Genomic DNA, 27,576 nt, shown 5'->3' with positions numbered 1-27,576 from the left:
AATTTGTTATAGCAACTGCTGGTGTAGTCAAGTGAAAATGGAAAATAAATGCTGGGAACATGTTTAATTTTTTTCACAGAAAAACTATGATGTCATGACTTTGGCGGTCTGATCTCGACCTATTTGAATCTGTAAACAAATCACAGATGAGTGCGGCCATTTGGAGGTCTGGAACCGAGTTACAAACAAAACGGCCCAGACATAAACCTCTCATGTGGAATAAATAAACCCACAACGGTTCAAAATGTGGGATAAAACTGTGTGCTGGTGTAGGTCACCATTCCTCACAATAATAATGTGGTTAAGGAAATGTGTTTTGAGAGCCTTTAGTAGCACAAAAAAGGGATCATGAACAAGCAACTAAAGGTGGGGAAGTAGAAAACAAGGCTTTTACTTTACTCTAAGTTATGTGTTTGTTTCCTTACAAAAACATCAGGCGCAGCTGAAAACGTAGTGAGTTCAAGCTTGTGTCATAGCTTCTAAGAATTATATGGCTCCCATTTCATCTTTCAGCCAGCACATATTTCATGATGAAATGTTGATGTTCCCTGGTTAAGCCGTCCAACATAACAGTAGAGAAATTCTAAATAAATGGTAAAAAAGCGCCTGGTGAGAAATTGGTATTCTAACAGCAGCCCAGCTTTCCAACTGATGATAATCTGTATTCACACACAGTCTGCCATGTCAGATGAAAGCCTTCAATTAGCAACCCTATTCTATTCGGTTTTTACTCTCATGCCACCACTATTTACATTCCGTGTCAGCAACCCAGGCAGCCTCCCTGCCCAGCAATTGCAGGAATCACTCCTGGTGAGAATATGAGGCGCCCCTGCTGTGAACAAAGTGTGCAAAAAACAAGTGTTTTGTAGTAATCAGAGTCGTGGGCTGCTAATGCCTGCCGCTCCCTACCTCGTGGCTGCAGATGTGAAGAGCCATAAGCTGCGGTGTCATCCCCTCAGCCTTAACCCAGGATGAAGAACTGAAGACTCCAGCGAAGAGATGAAACACCTCGGTTGCTTTGATTTGCAGCCTCGCGCCGGAGGGGGTCTGTGAAGGCCTCAGCGTGAAGCTTGTCCCCTCACCAGGTGTTCTTAGAGGAGACGAGCCACCGATTGAATTTTTGCTACCTACATGACACTGCTAGATTCACAAATTGCATTCAAAACAACACAATGGCTGCCTTAAAATAGCAGAGCAGGCACACCAGTCTGACTAAGCTAGAACAATATTAGCTTTGCATTTGTGTGGGTGGCATCATGCTATTATTGTGAGCTGACAAGCATGGCCTTCAGAAATTCTTTTTTGGAGGGTAATAAAGCATCAGCAGTGGGGCTCATCTCTTGCAACTCAATAACCAAACTCATACTGAGATGCTGAGGAGCATCCCAGTTCCTTTGTGTGTTTGTAAATTGGTCCAGTGTGGATTTTTTTTTATTATATCCAGTGTCATTATTAATGGTTTTGTGCTGAGGTAGTATGGGGTTCCAGTAACATAAAGGAGCATATTTTCAAAGCCAAAAGCAGGACAGTGGGAGTCCGTTTCCAATGAAAAAGAGCTAAAGGCCAGTCTGCAGCGACACTGCCTCTACTCAGCCAATGTGTCTTGCTGGGTCAGCCCAATAGCACTCCAGGTCAGCTGGATTTGCCTGGCGGCCCCCTGCTGAAGGAGATGAATTGAAACAAAAAATTAGATGGAAAAAAAAGAGGCCTGAGAAAGAACTTGTAGCTATAACACTACGAACTATTTTACTATAGACTGACAAATAATCAACAGATTGATTAATAATGTACATAATCAGTTGTTTCACACATGTACAAATGGTCCTAATTAGGACAAGCAATTAGCCCGTATAATTATTCAATGTAAATCACAATGAGACAAAAATGCTAAATCCCATACAAAACAAGCGAAGTGATGTTCGATACAATTTGAATAATATAAAAAACATTATAAAGTGAAATGATAACACCATATCTTCACAATAGTGTCCATTTGACTGAACTATAATACACAACTTGAAAAACAAATACTGGAATAGAAAGTGAAAGTGAAAAAGACACAACAGTAAATTTGAACTTTTCTTGAGGAGTATTTCACTGGACCTTGAAATTAGCCCCATCATTAAACCTTTCTGAGATTATTTAAGCAGGATAAAGCTTTTAAATGTAACCCAGAGAAGGGGAAAGTAGAGATAGATAGGTAGATGGATGGATGGATGGATGGATGGATGGATGGATGGATGGATGGATGGATGGATGGATGGATGGATGGATGGATGGATGGATGGATGGATGGATGGATGGATGGATAGATAGATAGATAGATAGATAGATAGATAGATAGATAGATAGATAGATAGATAGATAGATAGATAGATAGATAGATAGATAGATAGATAGATAGATAGATAGATAGATAGATAGATAGATAGATAGATAGATAGATAGATAGATAGATTCTAGTTTACCAACACAACACATCCTCCAGGGAAGAATGTATCTATAACCTATATCTAATCTATCAAATATGAAGGTAATATAGGCTACTTTCAAAGGGCCAAATGAATTAAAACCTAAAGTTGGACTAATATGGGCTTGGCTTGAACCTCGCAATAGGACAACTTTCGACTGTTTTTTCTAAAGCTTTTTTTTTAGCTAGGTACCAATTCTAGTAGCCTATGTTTTGTTTTCGCATTGAGCTAATTTGGGTGTTTTGTTATTGCACGGCTGCACACCAGGAGCACCTTGTAAATGTCTTTACCTTGATAAATCAAAAACATGTTACACTCGCATGTTAGCTTCGTACCTACTTGTATCGCATCTTCCTTGACTTTGTGCAGTGGGGATGTAAAGTGGCTGTCGGGGCATGTTTGTGTCGGGGGCGCGCGGTGTAGTCAGGGGTGTAGTGCTTTATTATGTTGCTCTCGGACAGAATAGAGCAAACAGGAAGTTGTAGCTCTGTTGAGCGAACCAATCAGCTGTGAGCTCACTCGGACGCCCTGCCTAAACAACACAGACAGACAGGACAGGTAGCTGGAAGCACAGTGCCGCATATTTTATAACAGGTTTTATTCTGTGTATCTATTTAAACGTGTTGTATCCGTGTTTCCAAAATTAGCGACGTCGAGGCATATATTTGTAAACATCACCGAGACGACGTAAAAGAGTAATAGCCAGCCCTTTAGCTGTCAAATGCTAGCTTAGTTAGCTTACGCGTGTGGTAATAACCTAACCCGTCAGCTAGTAAAAAAGTTGTTTTGAAAAAAAGCTTTCTGTAAGAGTATTGTAGTAACGACCAGCCGATGAGCATTTTTGTGCTCGAGTTGTAAGTCAATAGGGCAACAAACCGGCGCAGTCAGATGTGTTTGTATTCGTTAGCAACCTTTCGTGGTTGTAATTCTAGCTAATCGAAAAACATCAAGTTAGCTTAGCTGCTACATAAACATCATCCACCAAGCTGGACAAAACATTGGATTTAGTTGGGTTTACATCGGGCTCTGTGGGTTCGCTGACCCCTCAGAAGAAGATGAAGAAGAGGAAGGAGTTGAATGCATTGATCGGGCTCGGGGACAGCAAGAGGAAGAAGCCCAAAAAGGGCTCTGGTCACCGGCTTCTCCGGACCGAGCCGCCGAACTCCGAGTCCGACACGAGCTCGGACGAGGACGAGTTCAACAACCTGAGCAGCGGAGCCAGCTTTGGGAAGTGAGTTATTAATGTAAAAACCAAATGTGTGTGTGTGTGTGTGTGTGTGTGTGTGTGTGTGTGTGTGTGTGTGTGTGTGTGTGTGTGTGTGTGTGTGTGTGTGTGTGTGTGTGTGTGTGTGTGTGTGTGTGTGTGTGTGTGTGTGTGTGTGTGTGTGTGTGTGTGTGTTTGTACTTTTACAACTATTTTTTTGAGAACCAATTTTCAGTTTTAGACCATAGGAGTGAGGCCATTTTGGCCAGTTATCACTGGGACAGACCTTTAAAGGACTGTTTGAGAGTTAACACTAGGTTTTAAGGTTCAGCTATGAATAACGTTTATGTTAGGGTTAGTGTAAGGGTGTTGATGGTTAGGATAAGGGGTTAGGGAATGCATTATGTCAATGAGTGTCCTCACAAGTACAGTCGTATAAACGTGTGTGTGCGTGCGCGTGTGTGCGTTATGACTATTAGGCTGCCATCAACTAGGACACAGTGTAAATTGTATTTCAATCTTCTTCACTCAAATGTGTCTAAACAAATACAATTAAACATGTTAAATCTTGTGCAGAGGTTAAAAGAAAAATATTTAAATAGACACATTAATCAACCTCCTCTTACCATTTAAAGGCCTACTTCACCGGTTTGAATATGAAGGTGTATTGAATTCTGAGATCCTATGTAGTATAAATGTGCAAAAAAAAATAAAATCGGTTCATCCTAGCCTGAGAAAAGGCAGAAAGAGTGTTTTTTTTAACCCTATATTTCTCTTTCTCGTGACATCACAGAAAGAGAAATATAGGGTTAAAAAAAACGTACTTTGTAAATATTACTGTGATGTCACAGTAAAAGACATCACAGTAATATTTACAAAGTAAGTTTTTTTTAACCCTATATTTCTCTTTCTGTGATGTCACGAGAAAGAGAAATATAGGGTTAAAAAAAACACTCTTTCTGCCTTTTCTCAGGCTAGGATGAACCGATTTTTTTTAAAAAATCGCACATTTATACTACATAGGATCTCAGAATTCAATACACCTTCATATTCAAACCGGTGAAGTAGGCCTTTAAGCGGCAGTGGCAAAGTGGGTAGGTAGGGAGGTCGTCCTCTGGAGTGCAGGGTCGGATGTTCGATCCCCCGTCTGCCCGCCACATGTGGAAGTGTCCCTGGGCAAGACACTGAACCCCAAATTGCTCCCGATGGTTCAGAAAGTGCCTTGTATGGCAGCTACTTCCATCGGTTAATGAGTGTGTGTATTAATGGGTGAATGTGGTAAGAAATGTAAAGCACTTTGCGGCTGAGAAAATCGGCTAAAAAGCGATATATAAGTCAAGTCCATTTATCATTCACCATTTATACATCTTACACTAAAGATTTTTGCAGAAGCTTTATATCAGCCAAATGATAAACAATCAATACTATATTTAGCATAGTATTGTGTAATGATATCATGGTAACTATGCAGCAGCACCATTAAAGCACCAGTATTTATCAGTCATTCTCATTATTCCCATGACACAGCATGCGGTCTTCTGAAAATATCTTTCCTTCATTAATAATGAAAGGGGCCGTTCGGCTGTAACGTCTTACATTACCATGTTTCTTCTCTTTACAGGAGAAGCTACACGCAGTGCTGCAACGTGTGCTACCCTTTGTTTCTGTTCATCGTACTAGCGGCCTGCGTCATGGCCTGTGCTGGACTCATATGGATGCAGATTGCTCTGAAAGAAGATCTAGACACACTGAAAGAAAAGCTGCATAGCAGTAAGTGTCACTGTCACACATTCATGTGGTAACCTTGTGATGGTAATAAGAAATGCTCCCCGCCCTTTTGAAACTTAAACCTGTTATATCCCAGTTACGCAGTCATCCATTAATTTTTCTTTAAGACAGCTATTAAAGTATTGTTCCGTGTTTCTGTAACAGTGGAATCCAGCCAGAAGATGTCTTCAAGTGAAATACCCAAACTGAGTGAGGACTTGAAAAACAAGGAGAGAAAGATTGACGACATTGAAAGCGGGGACAGAGGGTTGAGCAAGCTCTGGTCCAACCTTACAGAAATGAACAGGAAGGTCAGTTGTGTTGGAGAATATCTAGATTTGAATTGCTGATAACTGTACATCATGCACTTCTGATACTTTAAGGTGGATAATCCCTGTTTGCTTTATAATACCGTACAGTGTTAATACAAAGAATAGAAGTGATTCCAAAAGTAATAGTAAATGCAGACTTTTTGCTTTGCTTTGCAGTACCTTTCAAACATATATCAAATTTAAAAGTGTAAGCACTACATTTTGCACCTGCTGCCTTAAAGGAGAAGTAACTGATATGGTCCTTTTTAGCTAACTTCCTGTCAGTGATTGCAGTTAGCTGTCCTCTCCCTCGTCCCTACGTCACCACCACATGAACGCACAACCTCCCTCGTCAGATAGATCCGCGATGGAGAGCAGCAAGTCATCGTTCACGGGCACAGAGACCCGCCTCTTTATAGCACTCTGTCTCCTGATTGGATAAAAACGAGCGGGATACTCAAAATTTAACACAAAAATATCACTTTCTTCTCCTTTAACAGTGTAATATAAATGTAGCAAACCAAATGTTCTTATTTTCCAGCATTTAGTGCTACGGCATAGAGAATGGGATTTTCTTAAAAAAAAACAATGGGTATACAGTGGTATAAGTTAGAGCATGCCATTTTGCTTTCAGTTTTAGAATGGCAACGTAACTTATTTTTATTCCGAAATTAGTTAGAGTTGGTAATACAACAACTTGCTGTGGGTGACGGATAAACATTTATACCCACATCCCGTGTATTGTTTTACACTTAGAGGAAAGTTTCATGCTCGATTTAAGATTGCTACCACTGGGTATTTCTTAGCTAGTTGATTTTTGCTATATTGAAAGAAAAATTAAAGGGACTTAATAGATTGACTGATTCTGCCTTTTTCAAGGTTTTGTGTCATTTTACTCCTGCAGATCAGTATGCTCGACTCTGCAGTAAACCATTTAAAGACCAACTTGAAATCAGCTGCAGATTTGATCAGCCTTCCCACTACAGTTGAAGAGCTTCAAAAGGTAAAAGCAAAGCGAAATAGAAGTTACAGAGAAATTTGGTTGAGAATCTTTTGTTTTCTTCTGGTTTTATAACTGACCCAAGACTGATATTTTTCTTTTCCAGAGCGTTGCTACTATTGGCAGCACACTAACCAGTGTACAGCACGATGTGAAGACTATGCAGGCCTCTCTCGAAAATCAGAAGAAAGATGAAGTCTTGAAGAAAACAGTGGTAAATTCAACTCCTACTAGTTGTTTATTTTGACACTGAACAGCTGACCGCTGGTATAGAAACATGTTCATATTAACAAACCTAAACATGTACTTTTTTTATCTGTTTGCTTAATTGTGATCTTTTATTTTGTCTGGCCTTGCAGAGTAGCTCAAGTCGCATATTGAACCTTGTTTACAACACGTTTCGGTCCATGCAATCATCCTCTTATTTCTCACAGTGACTCAACAGTTGTGACAGTTTTACTAGTGTTCACGATGATAGATGTTGTTTGCCCTGAGAGGCAGAATAGTCAATGAGAGTATCCTTACCTGTCAGAAAGATTTTTCAAACTGTGTGTGAAACTGACTGCAATGCCAATACAGTTGTTACGTGCTCTTTTTGGGGAAGCTGACAAGCGTCACAGGACAATCTGAATCTGTTATCCCTCCTAAATAGTGTAGGGATGCAAGCTCCAATATTTCACTTGAGAAAAGCCGATGGATATTTCATGAGTGGAAGGCCAAAGTTCGATTTTACTTATTTTTGTTGACAGCTTGTCTATTTTTATTTACATCTCTACACTCGCTGCAAATATTGCTGGAGGCTGTTTTTTCTCATTTATTATTTATGTATTGATGAATGGAGAGTTGTGTGTTTACATAAATTAAATGATCAGTGCATTGTGCTTCAGCGAATTAGTCGAATAACTTAGCACACCGGCATCTAATGTACCACTTCCCAGTTCCTAGCTGTAGTGGGCTTTTGCATATTTGTCTCCCTCAGAATTGAGACAAACGTGCTCACTTACGGCCAAGATTATTCTTTTGATTAAATAAAGTCGGTTGATCTGCTTGAGTTCAGAGTGAATTTTCAAACCAGAAGCCTTTGCGAATTTTGCCATTGCCAGATTAATTTGTACAGTTGTTCCCCCAACGCACTCAGGGATGTTTTCAGAGTTCTTGTCGGGCTTACGTTGAAAGAGTCGTTGGGTTAAGAAGTCCTGTTATTTCTTGGATTTTGAGCGTTGGGTTACATTCATAATATATGAAACAAGTGCCAATCTATTTTTGGAGTTTAGATGCTTTAGCTTGCCAAGTAAAACTAGGTCACATTTCCGAGAGAACTGCAGAATATTTTCTCCACTTACTATTGCTCTTTTTTTTTTTCAATATGATGGGAAGAGTGAATCAGACAAATCCCACACTTGTACTTCTTATACAGTGATCTCAATAATCATGTGGTCAGTGATGAAAGCCTGATCACACAAACGTCACTAAAGCACAACTCATTTTCTCTATGTGCTTTTGTGTTAGAAACTGGAATTTCTGTGAGTAATAAAAAGTCGTAGAATTATCATCTATAAGTAGACTGCTGGTTAGCTTCACATACATATGTTTGTTTTTTGTTGTGTGTCATAGGACATCATAGACCTGAGGAAAGCCATGAGTGAGGCTAACCAGACGGAGGTGCTGCACCGCACTCACACTGACGAGCAGATCCACATCCTCCTCACTACGGTGGCAGAGCTTCACCAGAGAGTGGCGACACTAGAGAACGGCTCAAAGATCAACGTGAGTAATATGAGCTTTACACCTGACCTGCATAGTAAAGGTTTAATGAAATGAGGCATTGTGATAGGCTTATTTTAAACTGTACATTTGAACCATTATCCTTTTTGTCATTAGACATTTATTTACTGGTTACGTTGTTTGTACTGCACTTTCGATATGTGATGTTCAGAGATTACAGCTGCGTGTATTTATTTTTAGACATTTGTTTCAATTGTAATTTTCTTTTTTCAATTTTGTTGGGCTACTCCACAATCTTTCTACGTTATGTATGCCCTAGCAACTACAGAAGTAGCCCTGATTGGGAATGGTTAGCCCAGATAGTAAAAGACAAACCTAATGCACTTAACATCTTATCTTCCATTTACTTTACAGTCAAAGGACAGTGACTCCCCAGCTCAACTGGCGATCACCATTGAAAGTCCAGCCATTGAGGTGGTGAACGAAACTACTACAACCAAAGCAACACCTGGAAATGTACAAGGTACTGTGTAGGACAAAGCAGTTTGTTACAGTGGCTTTCTTTGCCTTATGTGACAATATCATGTTTGTTTTTCTCTTTCATTTTCACAGAGAAATCCACACCGCTGACAAGCCCTGAAACAAGCAGACGCCCACGCTTCTTAACTCCAAATCGCGCCAAGAGAAACGCTGAGACAAGATGCCCAGAGAGAGTGTTCCTGCCTGGTGTCAGCTCTCTGAAAGGTGCACACACTACTTCTCCTCCAAAGTGTTTATCACAGCATCCATTAAAGGACTGGTTTGACATTTGGGAAAATACATGTATTACTTCCTGAAATCAAAACCACTCTCATGTCTGCCCAGTAAATATAAGGCTGTGATTTATGAAGTCTCCGCAGGTTGCCTAGCAACCTCACAGCAAATACAAGACTTCAGGAAGTAATTGCTCCAACAAGCCAAGAAATACTTGGCACATAACACCCCATTAAAGACCTTGACTTGTTGTTTGTAGACTTGTGTGACAAAACAAGAGTCATTATGTTCAATGGTGAGCTTTTTTTTTCTTCTATTTTTCTTTAACTTTGGACAGAGCAACGCTAGCTGTTTCCAGTCTTTATGCTAAGTTTTAACTTTATGTTAAACAGACAGACATGAGTGTGTCAATTCCTTTGCAAGGAAGCCAACTATTTGCAGTTTATAATTCTACAAACTGCAGTGTGAATACTCTGGATATTTTGAGTTTTTCGAGTTCCCTTCTAGACAAACCTGTTCAGGGCTGTACAGTGCGACAGTTTTGATCGCATTTGCTACTGAAATTGATCACGTGCGATGATGAATACGAACCCATTAGCACTCGTGCGACAGCTTGCTAATGAGGAGAGGTTGTCTTTGAAACACAGAGGAGAGATGCACAACACTGCTTAGAGGGCTCTACATTAACACTGCGGGTAAATGAGTCTTAGGCAAGTAAGTTATTGAATCCACCCTCCACTTTGGCTGGTGAAAGATGTGTCCTCGGGATCTGTGCGGGTGCAGCGATTCTAGGTATAAAAACTTCACCAACGGCAATTACCGGAAGGAGACGGCACATTACCGCAGTTAAGTTAGCTCGTGTACAAACAGAACATTTCCTGTGCGCCTTCACATTAAAAGCCTGTTATTAGCCAAACGTGAGTTGACTTTTATTTTGAAGCCGGTAAGAACAGGAAGTTAGCGCTTTTTTCTAGCTTGAAAGGCAACTCATTCAGCTGCAGAGAGCAGTCAACAGTAGCCTAGTCTATTTACAAAGTTTTAAATAAGCCACTGAAAAGCTACTCCCAACACATTCACAACAACCTATTTAATTTATCCTAAATTGTACCAATATTTATACTTATTTATTTAATAGGCTATGTTTAATGTTTTAAAGTTTGGTTTTAATTAACAGAAGGACATTATAATAATAATTCTGAATCAGCAAAAAATTGCAATTGGCAGGTTAGATTCTTTTTTCTAAATTGCAATCAGTGCACCCCTATTAATTTTTCTACAATTATTACTGCACCCACTAGGATATCATATTAATTGTGAATCTCAAATGAGACCAGGATGACATGCTCAAAGGTAATTAGAGCAAAATGCAAGGGTTAAGGTTATGCAAGTTTTCAATCATAGCCTACTTTGTGTGCTACCAAATTTATTTTTGTGCTACTGAATTTTTTTGCTTGCTAGCACCAGTGCTACCACCTGAAAAAATAAGCGTACAGCCCTGCTGTTATTGCATTGTCTCATAGTTAAATTGTTCTTTCCACAGACTTGGAGAGCATCCTCCAGCAGGTAGGCATTGGACGTGATTCCCTCAGACTGACCCACCACGGCCTGTGTAAAGTATTTGGAACATCGACTCCCAGTGCTCGTACCATGGAGTGTTTTGACAGTGACGGAGACCAGAGGTACTCTATGTCAGAGCTGAGGGCTGCCGTAGGTTTTTGAGCGCACTATCACTGACAGCATTGAACAGTATTGAACACACAGCAGGGTCTGGTGGGTTCGGAGATCCTGACCCTTTTTCTGTAATTGCTGCACTTTCTCAAACTGAATATGTATCATACTGATTGTGGAACAGTGGCGCTGGCATGCCTCTTACTCACTCCCCAAAACATAATGCTAAATATTTTAAATAGATCCATTGAGTATCTGTATGCAGAGCCTTCAGCTCTTACTTGAGCAAATTAAATGCTTTATATTATATTAGCTTTGGATATTAATGTTGATCCAGTTTTCCACCCTCAGTTCTCAGATGTGCTGTTTTCTTGCACCTGTCTTTGTTTTTTCCCCAACCTATCTGTCTCACGTTAAAGTGACATTTTTGTGTATTGAGCTTCTGGAGGCTTTAATTGTCAGTCCATTGCAGATGTCCCCATTGGTCAACACAATCACCTGGTACAACTCACCTGAAACCTATTATTTATAGAACGTGAAATTGAAATTCATGAATGTTTACAAATGACTACTAGACACAGATTTATGTGAGTCTTTTGTTTTTAGACAGATTCCTAACTGAACTGAAACACATAATTGAGCGAGAGAGTGAGGATTTCTGTACACTCTTTTTCTAAGCTAATCAAAGTTTCAAATGTATTTTTGTTTAGTGTGTTTTTATCTTTCTCATTTCTCTTCAGGTAGTTGCTACATTTTGTTTGGTATCCTGCATTTACCCCATCTGTACATATCTCTGTATTTTTTTCTTGTTATTTTTTTGGTTTTCAGTTGTACAAGTCTTAAAGGGCTATGAACACTTTGAATCATTCAGAAGGAATTCTGAAGAGGTAACCAGTGAGGCATATGTAGCAATAACAAACTGACATAGATATTGCAGTAGACAGACCTAGCTCACAATGTGTTACAGGTAGTTTTACAAGCACTGAACACCACTCTTTACTTGATTCATTTTATTCCATTTGTAAGGGCCTAATAATGGTGCATTTCCATATCGGAATGGTCATACTCAAAAGTTGTACTCTGTAAAAATGGTTTAAACCCTATTTACAATAAATTAGTGATTTGGGTTCAAATTTGCTTTACGATCTCAATCTCAACATTGTAAATTTTTTTAAATATGTTGTGCTTTGCATGTTGCTTATAACGTAACATGAACAGATTATTTATAAATTTAACATAGTCGACTAGTTCTTTTTGCAGGACAATGGTTAGTTGAGCTCAAATGTAACAGCTTTGGCCATCATGATATAAGATTTTGGATCCATGCTGCTACTGTACATGGGAGATTTTATGAATGTGTTTTTTTGTGAGCACCAATGAATAAATACAGTTTAAAAAGTTTGATTTGTGGTACGTCTGGTGTTTTAAAATCATGATCTTTGAAACCGTGTTGGTGGCACTTAACAATGTTTAGAATGTTGCACATCATTTAATTCAGTTTGAAACATACAAAAACAGACGCGAAGAAAACCTTTTGATAAACATATTTACAATTGCTGCATTGCTGACAAGACTTTTTTAAAAATTTAGGCCAGTGCATCTTTAGCCCTCCAGTCCCGGGACAAAAGCCCCAGCAGCTCCTCTTCATCCTCATCTTCCATCATCGCCTCCTGCTCTGTCTCCATCATATCTTCCTCAATTCTGGGCACAAGTTTGCTCTTTACCACATCTCGCTTGTCCCTCAGTACCTCAATCCTCTTGTAACATTCAATTTGTTCATCAATTTCGTCGATCTGACGTTCAAGGCGTCCTTCCTCGTCATCCTCCGCCACTATGGCCTCTGACTTTGTGTTCACCTGTCGTATCTCCTTCTGAAACTCATCCCACTCCTTGTCCATGTGATCTTTGGGCGCGTCCACGTTGCGCACCTTGGCATCCCTCACGGGGTCGTCGAAGAAGCCCTCGGGCAGTGCCTCGGCCGAGTTGTCTTTCTTGTCTATGTTCTTCTCCTGAACGTCTGCTTTGAGGATGGACCCCGAATGAGATGGGACGGCGGGTGTGGATGGGAGGGAGCTGCTTTCGAAGAAGTCAGATGGTAGTCCTGCAGCTTCAGCGTTCAGAGGAGGGGGGTCCTCTGTAGTGGCCGCCTTGCCCGTCTCCTCAGCATCTTCTTCTCCACTGTCGTCTCCGTCATAAACTCCAGCCAAGAGACTCAGACCTGCAGACTTCTGAGCGGGAACACTTTCCTTCGCGCTGGGTTTCTCAAAGAAGTCTCCGGGAAGCCCTGACGCAGAAGACTGGCCCGCACTTGGCGATGGTTTAATCTTTCTCCCCTTGACGTCTTCGTTGTCTGGCGCTTTCCTCTTCAATGGTTGAATCTGCGGTGCCACTGGTTGACTCGTTCCTCCTTTCAGCTCGGCAACTTTCTCTTTGTGTTGTTTTCCAAGAACATGAGCCGGCCACAGTAGCTCGGACTTCACCTGCACGTTGCACAGGGTACAACTGAGGTGCCCGAGACTGTTGTACTTTGCGAACGGAGACTCCACGCGTTTCTTCTTGTCTGTCGTTTGCCTTTGTTTCTCTCTCATTAAGCGCCGAAGTTCCTCTTGGTTTATAACTTTCTTTCCCTTCTTAGAGGTCGCCATACTTGAAAAATAATACAGCTTCTTGGTGGGCTAGCCGTTAGCTCCTGTAAGGTTAGCTACCATAAGTGAGGGAGGGAGACGGAAACGACAAACTATCGTCTGTAAAAAATCTCGTGAGACTTGTCGTTGGACGCGAGCTAGCACAGTTAGCTCAGCTGGGCTTCTTTCTTGTACCTCCCCGTTTGCCTGAATTTTTCCGCAAAGCAAACTGAATCGACAGCCTTTGAGAAACGTATATCCAAGAAGCGGTGGAAGAGGAAAATGATGTAGTCGTGTAATAATAACCCGTCTCGTTATCAGGTGTGTGTGTTAATTTAGTGCGCGTGTGTTCTGTTATGTTCTGCATTATTTTGTGTTTTCTTCGCCGCACCCACTGTATTCATTTTTATAGCTAACGTTTGCTGGGAGCTAACGCTATTGTGGACAGCAGGTGTAGCGATATTTGAATAGCAGTCGGCTACGAGAAAAACACTGCGTTTGGCTTATATCCACAAGAAGCTCACTGGAAATCATATTTGCGTTTGGCTTATATCCACAAGAAGCTCACTGGTAATCATATTTGCGGGTATTGCTAAATGCCGACTATCTCCGATATTTTTGAAACATCTTCACAAGACTGTGTCTTCGTGAATTAGTTGACTTGGTAACGCTAACGTGAACGGTAGTCATCATGACAGGTGAGAAGATACTCACGCTGCGAAAGGACCACAACAAACCAAACAAAAATGACGAGATAATGGACACGTACGATGAGACCTCAAACGGGACCATCCCCAACGGCACCAGTCTCCATTTCAAGTCCAACAAGGCTTTTCAGAAATCAGTCAAAAACTCGGTGCTGCAGCAGCAACAGCAGCTCAATGCAAACAACCTTAACGATAATTCATCATCAACCGACACCATTGTCAACAACGACAACAACAAGAACCCGATCATCCTCACAAGTGAGGACTTGGAGTTCCCGGTTCACGAGTGCGTGTTCAAGGGAGACGTGCGTCGCCTCTCCTCTCTCATCAGGACCCATAGCATCACTCAGAAAGATGTGCATGGTATGATTTCTGCTATTACCAGATGTTGTTTAAGTCATTTTGTCCAAATGCATGACACAATAGGTTTGTCTGATCACGTGTAGAATTGTTGACGTTGTTATTATATCATGCCTTTCTCTTTTAGGGAACACACCTCTTCACCTGGCTGTGATGATGGGCCACAAAGGTAAAGCTGATAAACTAATAAAATGAAGGCCTATCTAAGTCGTTTTTTCTTTTTAATTTTAGCAGCCAATTGTCATACACAGGAATAACAAAAATGAACATAAAAGGCTCACTGGTCTACCAGTCTTGGTTTGAGCCCAGAGAATTACAATAAATCGACTGTGCCCCATGGCCTTGCATCTGTCATACTGTTGCTTTATTTATTGCAGCCTCGTTAAAGGGCCCCTTTAAAAGAAGTCCAATATCCATATCTGCTTTAAACAGCATTGATTGATAAGTGCTGACAATGCACACAATGTGCAACTGTGTAATAGACATTACATTTGTGTTTATGATAATATCTTATGTTTTTCTTTCAGAATGTGCCCTCCTCCTATTGGCTCATAACGCTCCCGTAAAGATAAAGAACGCACAGGGATGGAGCCCACTAGCAGAAGCCATCAGCTATGGCGACAGGCAAATGAGTAAGTCTTGCATTGTCAATACCGTGCACTGTAGCTGTCATGCATTCACTGTTACAGCATTTGATTGAGTGGTGCCTGTCTGAAGGATCTGTCCATTTGTGATGGCTTCATGATGTCAGTATTTCAGTCACTATTTGTCGGTCAATGAGTCATTCTGACATTTCAGATGGCTTTCTGTATGAATGCTTATATTGTAGCAGTATGTCAGCTTGATGGTTGTACTGTGCTCACATAGTAAAATAGTTGGTTGAATGGGGACAGAATTTCTCACATTTCTCCCAGAGTTTCTGCTACATAATAAATGGCTAAATCAATTGTAATGGCTACAACTGCAATCCCATGAAGTTGCAGTGCACTCGATTTTCATTTTAACTGCTCAGCCCTTAACAACTTCCATATAATGGTTAACTTAATAATGTGTAAGTTATTGACAAATTCTAAATTCATCATATTTGTTTTTCAAATATTGTTGAAAAAGGCAACAAAAAAAAATAATGTTGGAGGGCTCGACACTTGTGTAAAGGTTTTAATGCTATTTTTCAGAGTCATTTATTCAACTGCTGTCTGGTCGGTTCAGCTAAAAAGGTAATGGTGGGGATTTTCTCTGAACACTCGTAATCCAGATGGGCTGGAATGCAGCCTAAACGATGGCTTAGTGTCGCTGGAAGCGCCAGGCTTAAAGTCTGGTCACTCCGATGCTTAATGATGCTATACAGCTTTTAGATCTGACTGACATCCTGTAAAATAGAGTCAAATGACATGTGAAAGGCACCAGCTAATGCCTCTGGGATAAATTCACCGCTCTAACCTTTTTTTAAAGTGTGGTGTTAATTTTGTTTACATAACAGAAAGTAAATAAAGAGATAAGCCCACGGTATGTGTCTATTAAAGGGAATGCTGCAATGGCTGCATATTATTACATCTCAAATAACGTGACTGAGCTGAGAGCTCTTATTGCTATTTGGCTGAATAGATAACCTAGCTGTGAATTATTAGCAACATCTTCATATGAAGGAGGTTGTGAGGCCCATAAGACTGAGATATAACCCTCAATCTTGTTAGTATGCGTGTCGACTCTCTGTGCCTGCTGTGGCATTGCTGGCTTGGGACTGGGACCAGGAGCTTCGCTTTAAGAAGGTCACATCACTGACAAGGGTAAAGGGGAGGAAGAGAAGGGAATGGGTACATTCACAGCAAGGACAAAGAAAGGCCTGCTATTATATTACAAAGATTTAGATCTTTGGTTAAATAACATGCAGCACAAACGCTGGTTATTACCACACAATGAGAGGGGCAAATAGAGGGTAATGTGTGCTTAATATAGTGTTTTCCCTGAAACACTGCAGTCTTGTCATCAGTCATCACCTTTTTGCTTTTCCCCATTTCACCCATTGCGTCAGCACCTCGCTCACTCACTGGTGCTCTGTGTGTGCAGTGACGAGCTGCCCTGGTGCACCGAGCGCCTCGTCAGCTCTTCTCTCCTCACTCACGTCCGCTCTCCGTCCAATGTTTTCCCCCTAGTCAAGGCAACCACGGTGGAGCTGAGATTTGCTGGTTTGTTGTGGTCCCTCCAGTGTTATTAAGTGGTGGCTGGCTGGTCAGTTTGAGAGAGAGAAAGAGCTGCACAACATTTTACTTCTGTACTTGCATTAGTTGTATAACAGTAGTGACGCTTCCATGTGTTGTCGTACCAGTAGCACCATATTAGAGCTCCAACATTTTTAATAATTTACAAAAAAAAATATTTAAAGCAAAAAATGTTAAGTTTGCTGGTTCCATCGGAGAACAATGTGAGGATTTGCTGCTTTTCTTAGTTTTATATAATCAGAAACTGAACAGCTAGGGGTTTTCTGACTTTTTTAATGAAATTTATCTAAAATTGGCATTAGAATATATTATGTCGCCAGCATTACAGTTTTTCACAATTGCTTAAACACATTTCCTGATAGACTACCTCACTTTTTCAAAACCCTAAACACAAATTTCAAAACTCAAACACAAAATGCAAAATCCTTCACTTCTCTTGCAAAAGCAACCTTTACCCTCAAAACAATGTTAACTCTTCACTAAATGGTGTTTTCTTTTCAAATGACAAACACACACATCATATGACTAGACATTTCTAGCACTCATTGAACACTGGTGTGCAGAATAGAAAACACTATAGTATAAATGCAAACCACTATATGAATGCTTTATCAGTAGAATTATGCCTTTGCATGTTCATACACTTTCACCTACAGTAACAACAAATACTTTACGGTTTTTACCAAATGCTAACACACATTATGCAGAATAGTTTATTTTGCCATTTCAAACAAACACAATGAATAGGTAGGACTGCAGTTCAAGCATTTCAGTGTGTCAGTATAAACTACTGTACTGTACAGTAAAAAACAATTACAGTAAAATTAGGGAACAATGGTAAAAAAAAACAGCATTGTAAGGAATTGGGTGGTTGGATTATGAATCCTTTTATGGATTCCGCCTCCTGTTTGCGTCTGGCCACATCGCCTCATCAACATCACACTCAATGTCATCTTTTGAGAAGCAACAGGGAAATGATCACCTGATATCCAGTCTAAATCTCCTAATTATGGAGCGACTCAGGTTGGGCTACACTCTCTGTCCAGGCTCCCTCATTGATAGGCCATGATCTATAACATGGTCCACTATAGTGTCCCTGTTGTATGTGTCTCTGTCTGTTGCCTTCTTTGTCCTCGTCCTCCTGTCGCTCTCTCTCCTCCTCTTTCCTTGACTCTTACCGTCTCAGAAAGGAGCTGAGCTCACCTGGGGTTTATTTGTAGTGCTAAGGTTTAGACTGATTGGTATTCAATTATTTTTATTTTTTTCAAGAAGTGTGTTGGAGAATTTCAAACACAGTGCAAAGCATAAATCGTGTTTGTAGGGTTGGTGCTTTGGGGCATATTTACAAAAGTTAGAGGTTGTGATGCTGGGGTCATAGCAGTCACTTTTAGTGTTTACAGTATTCGGCAAAAACTGTATTTGTACTAAAATGTGCAGTCTACTGTAAATCACAGCAAACAGGAGCTCATCTCTGACCCTTCTATAGCTAACTGCACAAAAGCCTTTTGAGTTTAGAAATTTGATTGGCAGTGTGTTCTGTGTGAATACCATGAGACAGAATTCAGGAAGAGTGTGCAAGATATGGAGAATTGTGTGTAGTGTTGTGAAAAATGTGTGTTTTGGAATGAAAATGTGAGTCTAAGGCAGGAAATGTGTTTGGAGTTCAGCAGAATTGGTTAAGCAGTTGGTAAATTAGTTTCAGATTGTGCACATTGTGTCTGATGTTCCAAAAAATGTGTTTAAACAATTGTGAAAAACTGTAACGCTGATAGCAGTATCTCTGTGATGAGCTCAGATTGGCCAATAATATTGTTTAACCAAAGTATCAGTAGGGCTGTATATATTAGAGTGGCTATATTCAAAGGGGATGTAAGAAAATAAATTGTACTTACTACATTCATGCAGTGGGCGTACTGGGCATCGTCCGGAAGTACATTTGTGTAACATTGTGTAATTGTTTTGCCTTCTCACACTTGTTTCATCAGTCACAGCAATACTGCGCAAGTTAAAGCAGCAATCCCGGGAGAGCGTGGAGGATAAGAGGCCCAAATTACTGCAAGCTCTCAGGGAGGTGAGGATCACACTGGGTACACTTCCACAGCAACACTGAAATTTCACTCCATTGAATTTTAAAAACCTCTGCAGGCTTTGATTTGCATAAATGACTTTCCTGTCCTTGAGAATGCAAATGATTTGCCGAAAGCATAATGTGAAATCTTAAGTGAACTGTTCTTTTTTTTTTTAATGCCACATTATAATGCATCAGTTCAGACAAACCTATTAGTTAGACATGTTTATGTCTTCCCTGTAGCTTGGTGACTTTTATCTGGAGCTGCATTGGGACTTCCAGAGCTGGGGTGAGTTTCACACTATGCACCAAAAAGCTGTTTATATGCCCGTATGTTAAACATCATTACAACATGATAGTTGACAAGACTGTTTTTATTTATTTTTTCTTAATTTTTTTTTATTAACATATATGCAATATTCTTATTTTGTCTGTTGCAAAACCTAGAAAATAAAATGGTTGTTCATCAGACACAGGTGAAAATTCCCACTTTCTTGTGTGTTTTAGTGCCTTTGCTGTCCCGGATGCTGCCATCTGATGCTTGTAAAATCTACAAGCAGGGGAAATATATCAGGTAAAATGTCAAATACTAAGTGAGGGCTGTTGCTTTACCTATGAGATAAAGTTACGTGTTTAAAGCTGCAAATGGTGGCTATCCAGGTCGAGGACTTCTTTTAGCTCTGAAAAGTAGGACGTACCGATTGTTCACACCCACTCCCTCTTCTTTCTTTTCATTTAGACTTGACACCACTCTCATAGACTTCACTGATATGAAGTGTCAGCGTGGAGATCTTAGCTTCATTTTCAACGGCGAGGCTGAGCCCTCCCAGTCCTTTGTGGTTCTGGACAATGAGGCCAAAGTGTACCAAAGAATACACCACGAGGTGAGCAAAGAGGTGCGACCAGACCTCCATTTCACATTGTGTCATCAGTTGTTTCAATATGTAGTACAGCAAAGCCTTAACTATAACCGTTTGGTCCCAAAGGAGTCAGAGATGGAGACCGAAGAAGAGGTGGACATACTGATGAGCAGCGATGTCTATTCTGCCACTCTGTCCACCAAGTCCATCTCTTTCTCTCGTAGTCAGATCGGCTGGCTGTTCAGAGAGGACAAAACCGTAAGCGTCACGGGTCAAACCATAATGTGAAGTTTGCAGAAGCTAAATGGTTTGCAAATGATATTCAACAACATGGAGGGATCCCTACCCACTTGGTGGGAACCACTGGTTCAAAGTTCCCTAATGCAAATAAGACAACCATCATTTTTCTCTTGAGTGGTTTTGGATGTTTGAAATATTTTGTTGCACTATAACTTTAAAAGAGACCTGTGTGTAACTAGGTACAGGCCGACCCTCAGGCTGCACCTTGTCACATTTCGTGAAATCAGCACTGCAGTAGTATTGGAAATCAGTTGGTAACTCATTGGCTGTGTTCGGAAAGCCATACTAACGTCCTACTCATACTAATTTTGACTTCAATTTGAGTATGTGACGGTTGGGTATGCGAGTTTGGGTATGCGAGAAATTCCCGGATGAGTACTAACTTCCGGGAAGATTTTGGGTATGGATCGATTGTATACTTTTCCTACTCAACCGCCCCACAATGCATCGCGTCTTTTCAAACGACAAGGAAGTTTTATTTTAATTCTTCATTTACAATTCTGCATTTCCTGCACAACACAGGACTGTATGTAAAAATCTAGTTCTATATCTAACCTGTGGAGGGCGGCAATACGCTAAACAGTGTCTAAACGGCCGGAATCTTATAAGAAGAAGAAGAAGTTCTTTATTGCTTGAGTATACTTCAGTGTGAATGTTTCAACGCACCTCGCATACACAATCGATCTTTGAGTAGACAGTATGTAGTATATAGATGGTGAGTATGTAGGATGTAGGACGCTAGTATGGCTTTCCGAACACAGCCATTATGAAACACAGACAACTGTTTGCGTTCCCTTACAGGAGAGGGTTGGAAACTTCCTGGCTGACTTCTACTCTGTGAACGGTCTGATGCTGGAGTCACGGAAACGGAGAGAACACCTCAGCGAGGAGGACATCTTGAGGAACAAAGCCATCATGGAGAGCTTGAGCAAAGGAGGCAGCATCAGCGAACAAAATTTTGAGGTGAGGGAGAACGAATTCATTAGAGTTTCCTAATGATAGAAAGTCATGGGAAGTAATGACTGTGAATGTGACACTGATTTTTTTGTTTGTTTGTTTGTCCCCAGCCTGTGAGAAGACTGTCCCTCGCGGCTCCAACACCCAACACACTTTCTTGGGAAGAGTACATCACTGCAGAGCAGGGAAAGTAAGCCTTCTCCTATTACATATGATTCCATCGGTTCTTTGACACAATTAGAAATTAAATCAGGGCAGTTACAAGAAAATCTGAGTTTGAAAAAAAAAAAAAAAAAAAAAAGGCACATTGAGCCATCTTGGATTTAAATAAAAAGGGTCTTTGTGTGTTTTGTCCATGTGTCTCTCTCCACCCTTCAGGCCACCTCATCTTGGGAGAGAGCTTGTGTGTAAGGAAAGCAAGAAAAACTTCAAAGCTACCGTTGCCATGAGCCAGGATTTCCCTCTAGGCATTGAGTCGTAAGTACATCCTCAGATCTATTTACAAACCTCTCTGCGCGGATTGATACTGGGTGAATACGCTTGGATACACTTGGGATTTTTAAAAAGAGGGTGGTGGTGTGGAGATGAAATGATTCCGATAATTGGGCTAGGTGGTAAACTCAAGAGCATCTCTGATTGTGTGTGGTGACCCACTGGTGAAGTGATTGCAAAATCAACAGCTCCATCATTATCAGAACAAAATGACTTGCATTACTTATCAAACTCTGCTTAGGACATGTTTGTTTGATGGATAAAACCATACTTAGTTCTCTCTCATTTCTTGTCCATGTATGCCCTTCTTCATGTACCTGCAAGCTAGTGGCATTTGTATCAGGTTAAATTAGTACTTTGAGTAAAATGTATAAATGTACATGTATAATAATAATAATAATAATAATAATGTACATATTAGAGCCTGACCTATACTAATGTATTTTAGTCTAAAGGGAGTGAGGGAAATCTCAAGTAGAGTAGCCAGTAACATTATATTGCAGCGATATTGTTTTTTGTTTTTGATTTTGACTAGGGCTGTCAAAATGAACGCGTTAACGCAGGGTGATTAATTTCTGGAATTAACGCGTACATTTTTTTTATCGCAATTAACGCATGTGCAGAATGATCCGCCCCGTGCATCCCACCGGCTTTGCACTACAGTCACTCTACTGCTGTGGCTGACCCAGGATCAGTAGCTGCGCGCAACCAAACATAGCAGCACGTTAGCCCATGCCGTGTTTTAATCTGCTAACGGTCACGTCTGTGTCGGGGGCATAGATAGTATATAAAATCAACTGCCGCGGGTGACAGTTGATGTCGGGAGCAACAGGAGGAGAAACATTGTCCGCTCTGTTCAGAGCCCGTGAGGACACAAACGTCTGCAGTTTCCAGAGGTGTGTGAGTAGACATCAACATAACATTGGCTTCCTGGCACAAATGAACAGTCCCCTAGGACGTGTTCGCGCGTAATAACACTAACACTAACACTAACACTAACACTAACACTAACACACACACACACACACACACACACACACACACACACACACACACACACACACACACACACACACACACACACACACACACACACACACACACACACACACACACACACACACACACACACACCGCGGACTGTAATCAAGTTGTATTCAAGAATGCACAACCTATAGATTCACCAAATAAATGCCATTATATAGCCTATATTTGCCCAAAGACATAGTAAAGAGACAGACCAATTGAATTATGGTGTGGTAGGTATATATTTTAGTTTGATTTAAATTTATTTTCAGTATTAAAACCATCATTTGGATTTTCAATTAATAAAAATACTAATTTGAAATGTACACATCCACCTTCTGTCCTTTTATATTTCCGTTCATACAACAATATACAGAGAAAATTCGAATTTTTCAGGCATATTTCGAATGGTAAAATTAATAGTGATTAATCCACAGAATCCTGTGATTAATCTGATTAAAAAATGTAATCGTTTGACAGCCCTAATTTTGACATTTAATAAGAATCCCTTTTAATTAAACAAGATTTTATTTAATCAAGTATGTAATCAAAGTTTAGATTTATTGTTTATTGTGGATCCCCATTAGTTGACGCAGAAGCGGCAGACTAGTCTTCCTGGGGTCCAATTAAAATCTGAACACACAAACAGCAAATCATCACATTCACTCAAATACAGTAAAAAGTACAGTTACAAGACTACAAATACATAACAGTTGCAAACAAACAAATAAATAAATGGGCATCTGGGCGCCTCAGAGCGCGCAAACACCCACATCAAAACACAATACATTGAGCACCAAGCTAAGCCAGAGTCTCGAGTTCCTATTTACCATAAATAAAATTTTATGCAGCCAGGAATGGCATGAGCTGTCTGCAGAACGCATGATAATGTAAGAGAGAAGTTCACAAAACAAATAAGCTCTGAGAAAAAGAATCAAATAAGAATTTTAAAAGATAAAATCATGTTACACTGAGTAGATGAGGAAGGAGGATTCAAACGGGATGTGGTTTAGTTTGTTGCCCTGTAATGGGTTACAGGCAGTGCTGTAAAATATTACTGGGACATAATGTAGTAAATTACTTTATCTCCTCTACTGAATGAACCATAATGGATCCGGCAATAAAACCCCACCCTTGTAATAGCTAATGGTTTTTTAATGTGATTTTTTTCTTTTCCCTTTCACATTCTGTACTTTGTAATGTTAAAATATGTTCTACTTACTACTCTTAAAATATTCAATAAAGTGTCATTAAAGCCACTACAAGTAAGATGGCACGTTTGCGGCCCCTTTGGACAAAAGCGGTAGTATTTTTACGACGCCAGCTGTCGTGAAGCTGTTTTCTAGCTCGTGCCGGGCGTGCGAGATTCAAATGATCAGGAAGCAATATAGTGCATGTCCGTGTGTTCCGTGAGAGTGGTTAGTGACACAGCATCAACTAATGCCAGTCAGTGCTACACATACCTGATTGCAATGAGTTGATGCAGTGTCACCTCTCACGGAGCTGAAAGATTACGTGTCTTCATAGAAAGCGAATGAACGAGAGACGGCAGTTAGTATGGATCACAATGAGGTAATGTGTTTATGTTGTTGTAAATAATGACTATTTCATATGAATAATGGTCATCTGATGATGGTGAGGCAAAGTAAACTTTGTTTTAGTAGGCTATCTCAACTAATTCTGGGTGGATTGCCAGGAAATTTTGTGCAGACAATCATGTTCCCCTCAGGATCAATCAAACTAATTTTGGAAACCTTGTCACTTTACAGCCACCATCAGGACATTGTAACTTGTCGGTCATTAATACTTTAGTTTAAGCTCAATATCTGAAAAAAAGACTAAATACATTCTCTGCAGAACAGTGTTTTTGCTGTTAAAGGTGCAGTGTGTAATATGACATCATCAAGTAAGTTCTAGAAAGTTCTAGAATGCAACGCTCCCTGGGTAACCCCACCCCTTTCGAATAATAACAGAAGCTACAGTGGCCTTCAAGGACAAGAACAATTCTAAATTTTAAACAATGCACCTGATGACATTCCAACTATGACACTTCCAAAATGGCGGTGACAAGGCCTTGGTCCAAAGTATGGAGAAATATGGACATATATGAGACCCTTTCTAAGGAAAATAATTATTATTCTAAAAAAAAATTCAGCTATTATGCACTAAATTAAACGTACTTATGGATATTAAAATTATTTTCTACAAAATCTGCCAGGAAATAAAACCCAAAATTCTACACACTGCAGGTTTAAGCAATCACTAGCAATAGATCACAATAAAGTAAAGTGGTGATCTTTCTGTACAAAGCACAGACCCAGAGCTGCTAGCATTGGCTCTAGACTCTTAATCTTGTTTACTGACTCTGTTTCATTGTAAAAACACTAAAATATATTAAAATAAAACCACCAAGAAGGGGACATAACTCTTAAGTTGAACCTCTCGTAACTGTTATATATTGTTTCTCCATAAAGGGACACAAAGCAAAACGGGTTGGAAGCCACTATTTAATTCCATTATTGTCTCGTACATGTTTATAGTCCTGTTGAGGGGAGAAACTGGCTTAAGTGCGCTGAGTATTTATTCACTGCAGATACCTATTGCAGTTGGGACATTTCAACTTTTTGTTCTTGCTCAGATTCCAGGGGGGTTGTCTGTCTGTGAGTAATGGGGAAAACATTGGCAAACGAAAAAGACTATAAAAGAAAAAGTGCTGACTCTTTTCCTCTGCCCTCCAGGTTACTAAACGTGTTGGAGGTCATAGCCCCGTTCAAGCACTTCAACAAACTGCGGGAGTTTGTCCAGATGAAACTTCCGCCCGGGTTTCCAGTCAAACTTGGTACGTGTGTGTGTGTGTGTGTGTGTGTGTGTGTGTGTGTGTGTGTGTGTGTGTGTGTGTGTGTGTGTGTGTGTGTGTGTGTGTGTGTGTGTGTGTGTGTGTGTGTGTGTGTGTGTGTGTGTGTGTGTGTGTGTGTGTGTGTGTGTGTGTGTGTGTGTGTGTGTGTGTGTGTGTGTGTGTGTGTGTGTGTGTGTGGACCCTCCACTGTTCCTGTGAGCTTGAGGGGCCCCCATTGATCACAAAGTTAACACCTTCTCTACTGTTGTTTTTTTGTCCCGCCTCCCTAGACATCCCTGTCTTCCCCACCATCACAGCGACCGTCACCTTTCAGGAATTCCGCTACGACAATTTCGAAGAGTCTACTTTCTGCATCCCCGCTGAATACAAAGAAGATCCCAGTCGCTTCCCAGACCTTTGACTTGTTAACAAATCTGGCCCAAACAAGAAACGATCCAAACGAATATACTAATATATTTCGGAGATGATGGGAAACAAAAATTAGTGGTCCTTTTTCATTGTTTTATTCCTATACTGTATATTATCTGTTTAAAAAAAGAAGAAGAAGGGAACAGGTCTTGGGTCAGTTTTTTATTTTGCTGATGGATCCACAGCAAGGCAATGCAAATGGATGTTACAGAGCGCCATCTCACAAATATATGCATATTGGCAGTTGTCTCCTTTTTTTTTGTGACGTGTGATAGCTTTCATTGTTAACCACCCGAGCAATTAAAGCATCTGCTTTGTGCTGATGTTCTTTACCTGAGAAAGCTGTCACAGTCTGGACTATTCATAATCTCTATTTTAATATCTTACTATATTTCTCCCTCCTCCAGGGACTGATACCTGAATTATCATTCTTGAAAAACTGCACTGACACTGTCATTTGTAAATAATTTTCATCTGTACCTTATGACAAAAAGGAATCACAAATATATCTATATCCTTAAACTGAGCTTAATAATCATTTATAAATGATGTACTATTATGTACTCAAAGGAGTAACACTGTAGCAATACATTTCAAGAATGTTTTTAACCAGTTTGGAGAAGGTTTAGAATTAAAAACACACACACACACATTCTTACGCTTTCGATATCTAAGCCTTTTCTCTCCCTGTGCAGGACGCAACCTCCTGGCTTTTTCAGGTTTGCTAATGTTACCTCTCGGCTGTCTTTTGTCGTGATAGTATGGATTCTGTGCTCGGTGTGAGTGAGTAAGTGTACTGTTTTAAGAGGTTGTTGTATGTCTTTTGTTTGTGTGTGTTGGGAGAACTCAGATGGGATATCAGGTCAACTGTTCTTAGTTTAATACTGCACTGATATTAAGTATATTTAAGGCATGCTATGGCTGCGTTAGGCCGGCTGGATCACATGCATCTGTAAGACATATTCTCAGAGCGTTTGTTATATAATCTGCAGACTTCATGCTATTTAGATGAAAGAACAAACTGATAATTGTAACACTAAAACACATTGAAACACCTTTTATGTGCTTATAAAATCTCTTTGATGGTAGTCTGCGCAATATTTTTCCCATTTTTTTTTGTTTTTCTTGTCAGAGGAGAGTAAACCAAGCTGTGAAGTTGATATTAGTTACTGGATTTCCCAAAACTGTCTATATGAGAAATGATCTGATCCATTCAGTTGTCTCTGGCTTCAGCTAATATGTACTGCAACCATACCTACTTCACATCCCTTTAAATAAAGCACCAGCATCATGTTTCAACTGGATTTGTGCGATTATAATAAAAAGCATTCTATACAAGGGCTACGAATAGGGCCAGGTGATGTTAAGTTTACAGCCATCCCATATTTTTGCAGAGTAATAAGCAGGACTGCTCAATGGCTTGTATAGGATTTTTATGATTATTGCATCAACGTGATGAGGGACCATAAGGAATATTTATAAGGTTAAAAAACATTGCATGTGGTGTAAGGCCTCTAACACATGATTCACAAGGTCTCCAGAGTCATTGGCAATGTCTTCTACTTATCTTCTCAGTCCAAAGCCCAAAGATGTTAAAGTTTACTCTATAATTTAAAACGAGCAAAAGCAGAATTGGTTGTTTATTGATCCCATTAACTTTTTGTCATCTGTATTATATTTTTTAGAAATGTCTTCTTGTAAAACATATGCTGTTATCACCTTCCATATACATGAGGTGAGGGTTGTACACTTTATATTTGGCTATCCATCCCTTCAGCATATTTGCCTGTAAAAGGCCT

The 27,576-nt window shown here is 40.1% G+C and overlaps 3 protein-coding genes across 3 annotated transcripts; 2 read left to right on the top strand and 1 right to left on the bottom strand.

Annotated features, from left to right (window-relative positions):
• The first annotated feature begins 2,990 nt into the window (after positions 1 to 2,990).
• Positions 2,991 to 11,891, top strand: efcab14 (EF-hand calcium binding domain 14). Its single transcript, XM_080034248.1, has 9 exons — positions 2,991 to 3,702; positions 5,297 to 5,445; positions 5,608 to 5,753; positions 6,658 to 6,756; positions 6,860 to 6,967; positions 8,368 to 8,520; positions 8,893 to 9,001; positions 9,091 to 9,222; positions 10,772 to 11,891. Exons 1-9 carry the CDS (start codon positions 3,527 to 3,529, stop codon positions 10,948 to 10,950), a joined length of 1,251 nt encoding a protein of 416 aa, XP_079890374.1. The 5' UTR covers positions 2,991 to 3,526; the 3' UTR covers positions 10,951 to 11,891.
• Positions 11,892 to 12,030: 139 nt separating this feature from the next.
• znf830 (zinc finger protein 830) lies at positions 12,031 to 13,612 on the bottom strand. Its single transcript, XM_080034249.1, has one exon. The coding sequence runs from the start codon at positions 13,542 to 13,544 to the stop codon at positions 12,486 to 12,488; it is 1,059 nt and encodes a 352-aa protein (XP_079890375.1). The 5' UTR covers positions 13,545 to 13,612; the 3' UTR covers positions 12,031 to 12,485.
• A 107-nt stretch (positions 13,613 to 13,719) lies between these two features.
• LOC307255847 (ankyrin repeat domain-containing protein 13C-like) lies at positions 13,720 to 27,070 on the top strand. Its single transcript, XM_080034654.1, has 13 exons — positions 13,720 to 14,593; positions 14,718 to 14,759; positions 15,118 to 15,222; positions 18,795 to 18,880; positions 19,121 to 19,166; positions 19,385 to 19,451; positions 19,617 to 19,761; positions 19,864 to 19,995; positions 20,839 to 21,000; positions 21,105 to 21,184; positions 21,373 to 21,471; positions 25,251 to 25,351; positions 25,639 to 27,070. Exons 1-13 carry the CDS (start codon positions 14,215 to 14,217, stop codon positions 25,767 to 25,769), a joined length of 1,575 nt encoding a protein of 524 aa, XP_079890780.1. The 5' UTR covers positions 13,720 to 14,214; the 3' UTR covers positions 25,770 to 27,070.
• Positions 27,071 to 27,576: the final 506 nt, after the last annotated feature.

Source organism: Ammodytes marinus (assembly GCF_949987685.1).
Source record: "Ammodytes marinus genome assembly, chromosome: 9".
NCBI lineage: Eukaryota > Metazoa > Chordata > Actinopteri > Uranoscopiformes > Ammodytidae > Ammodytes > Ammodytes marinus.
This window is presented reverse-complemented; position numbering and strand designations above follow the sequence as displayed.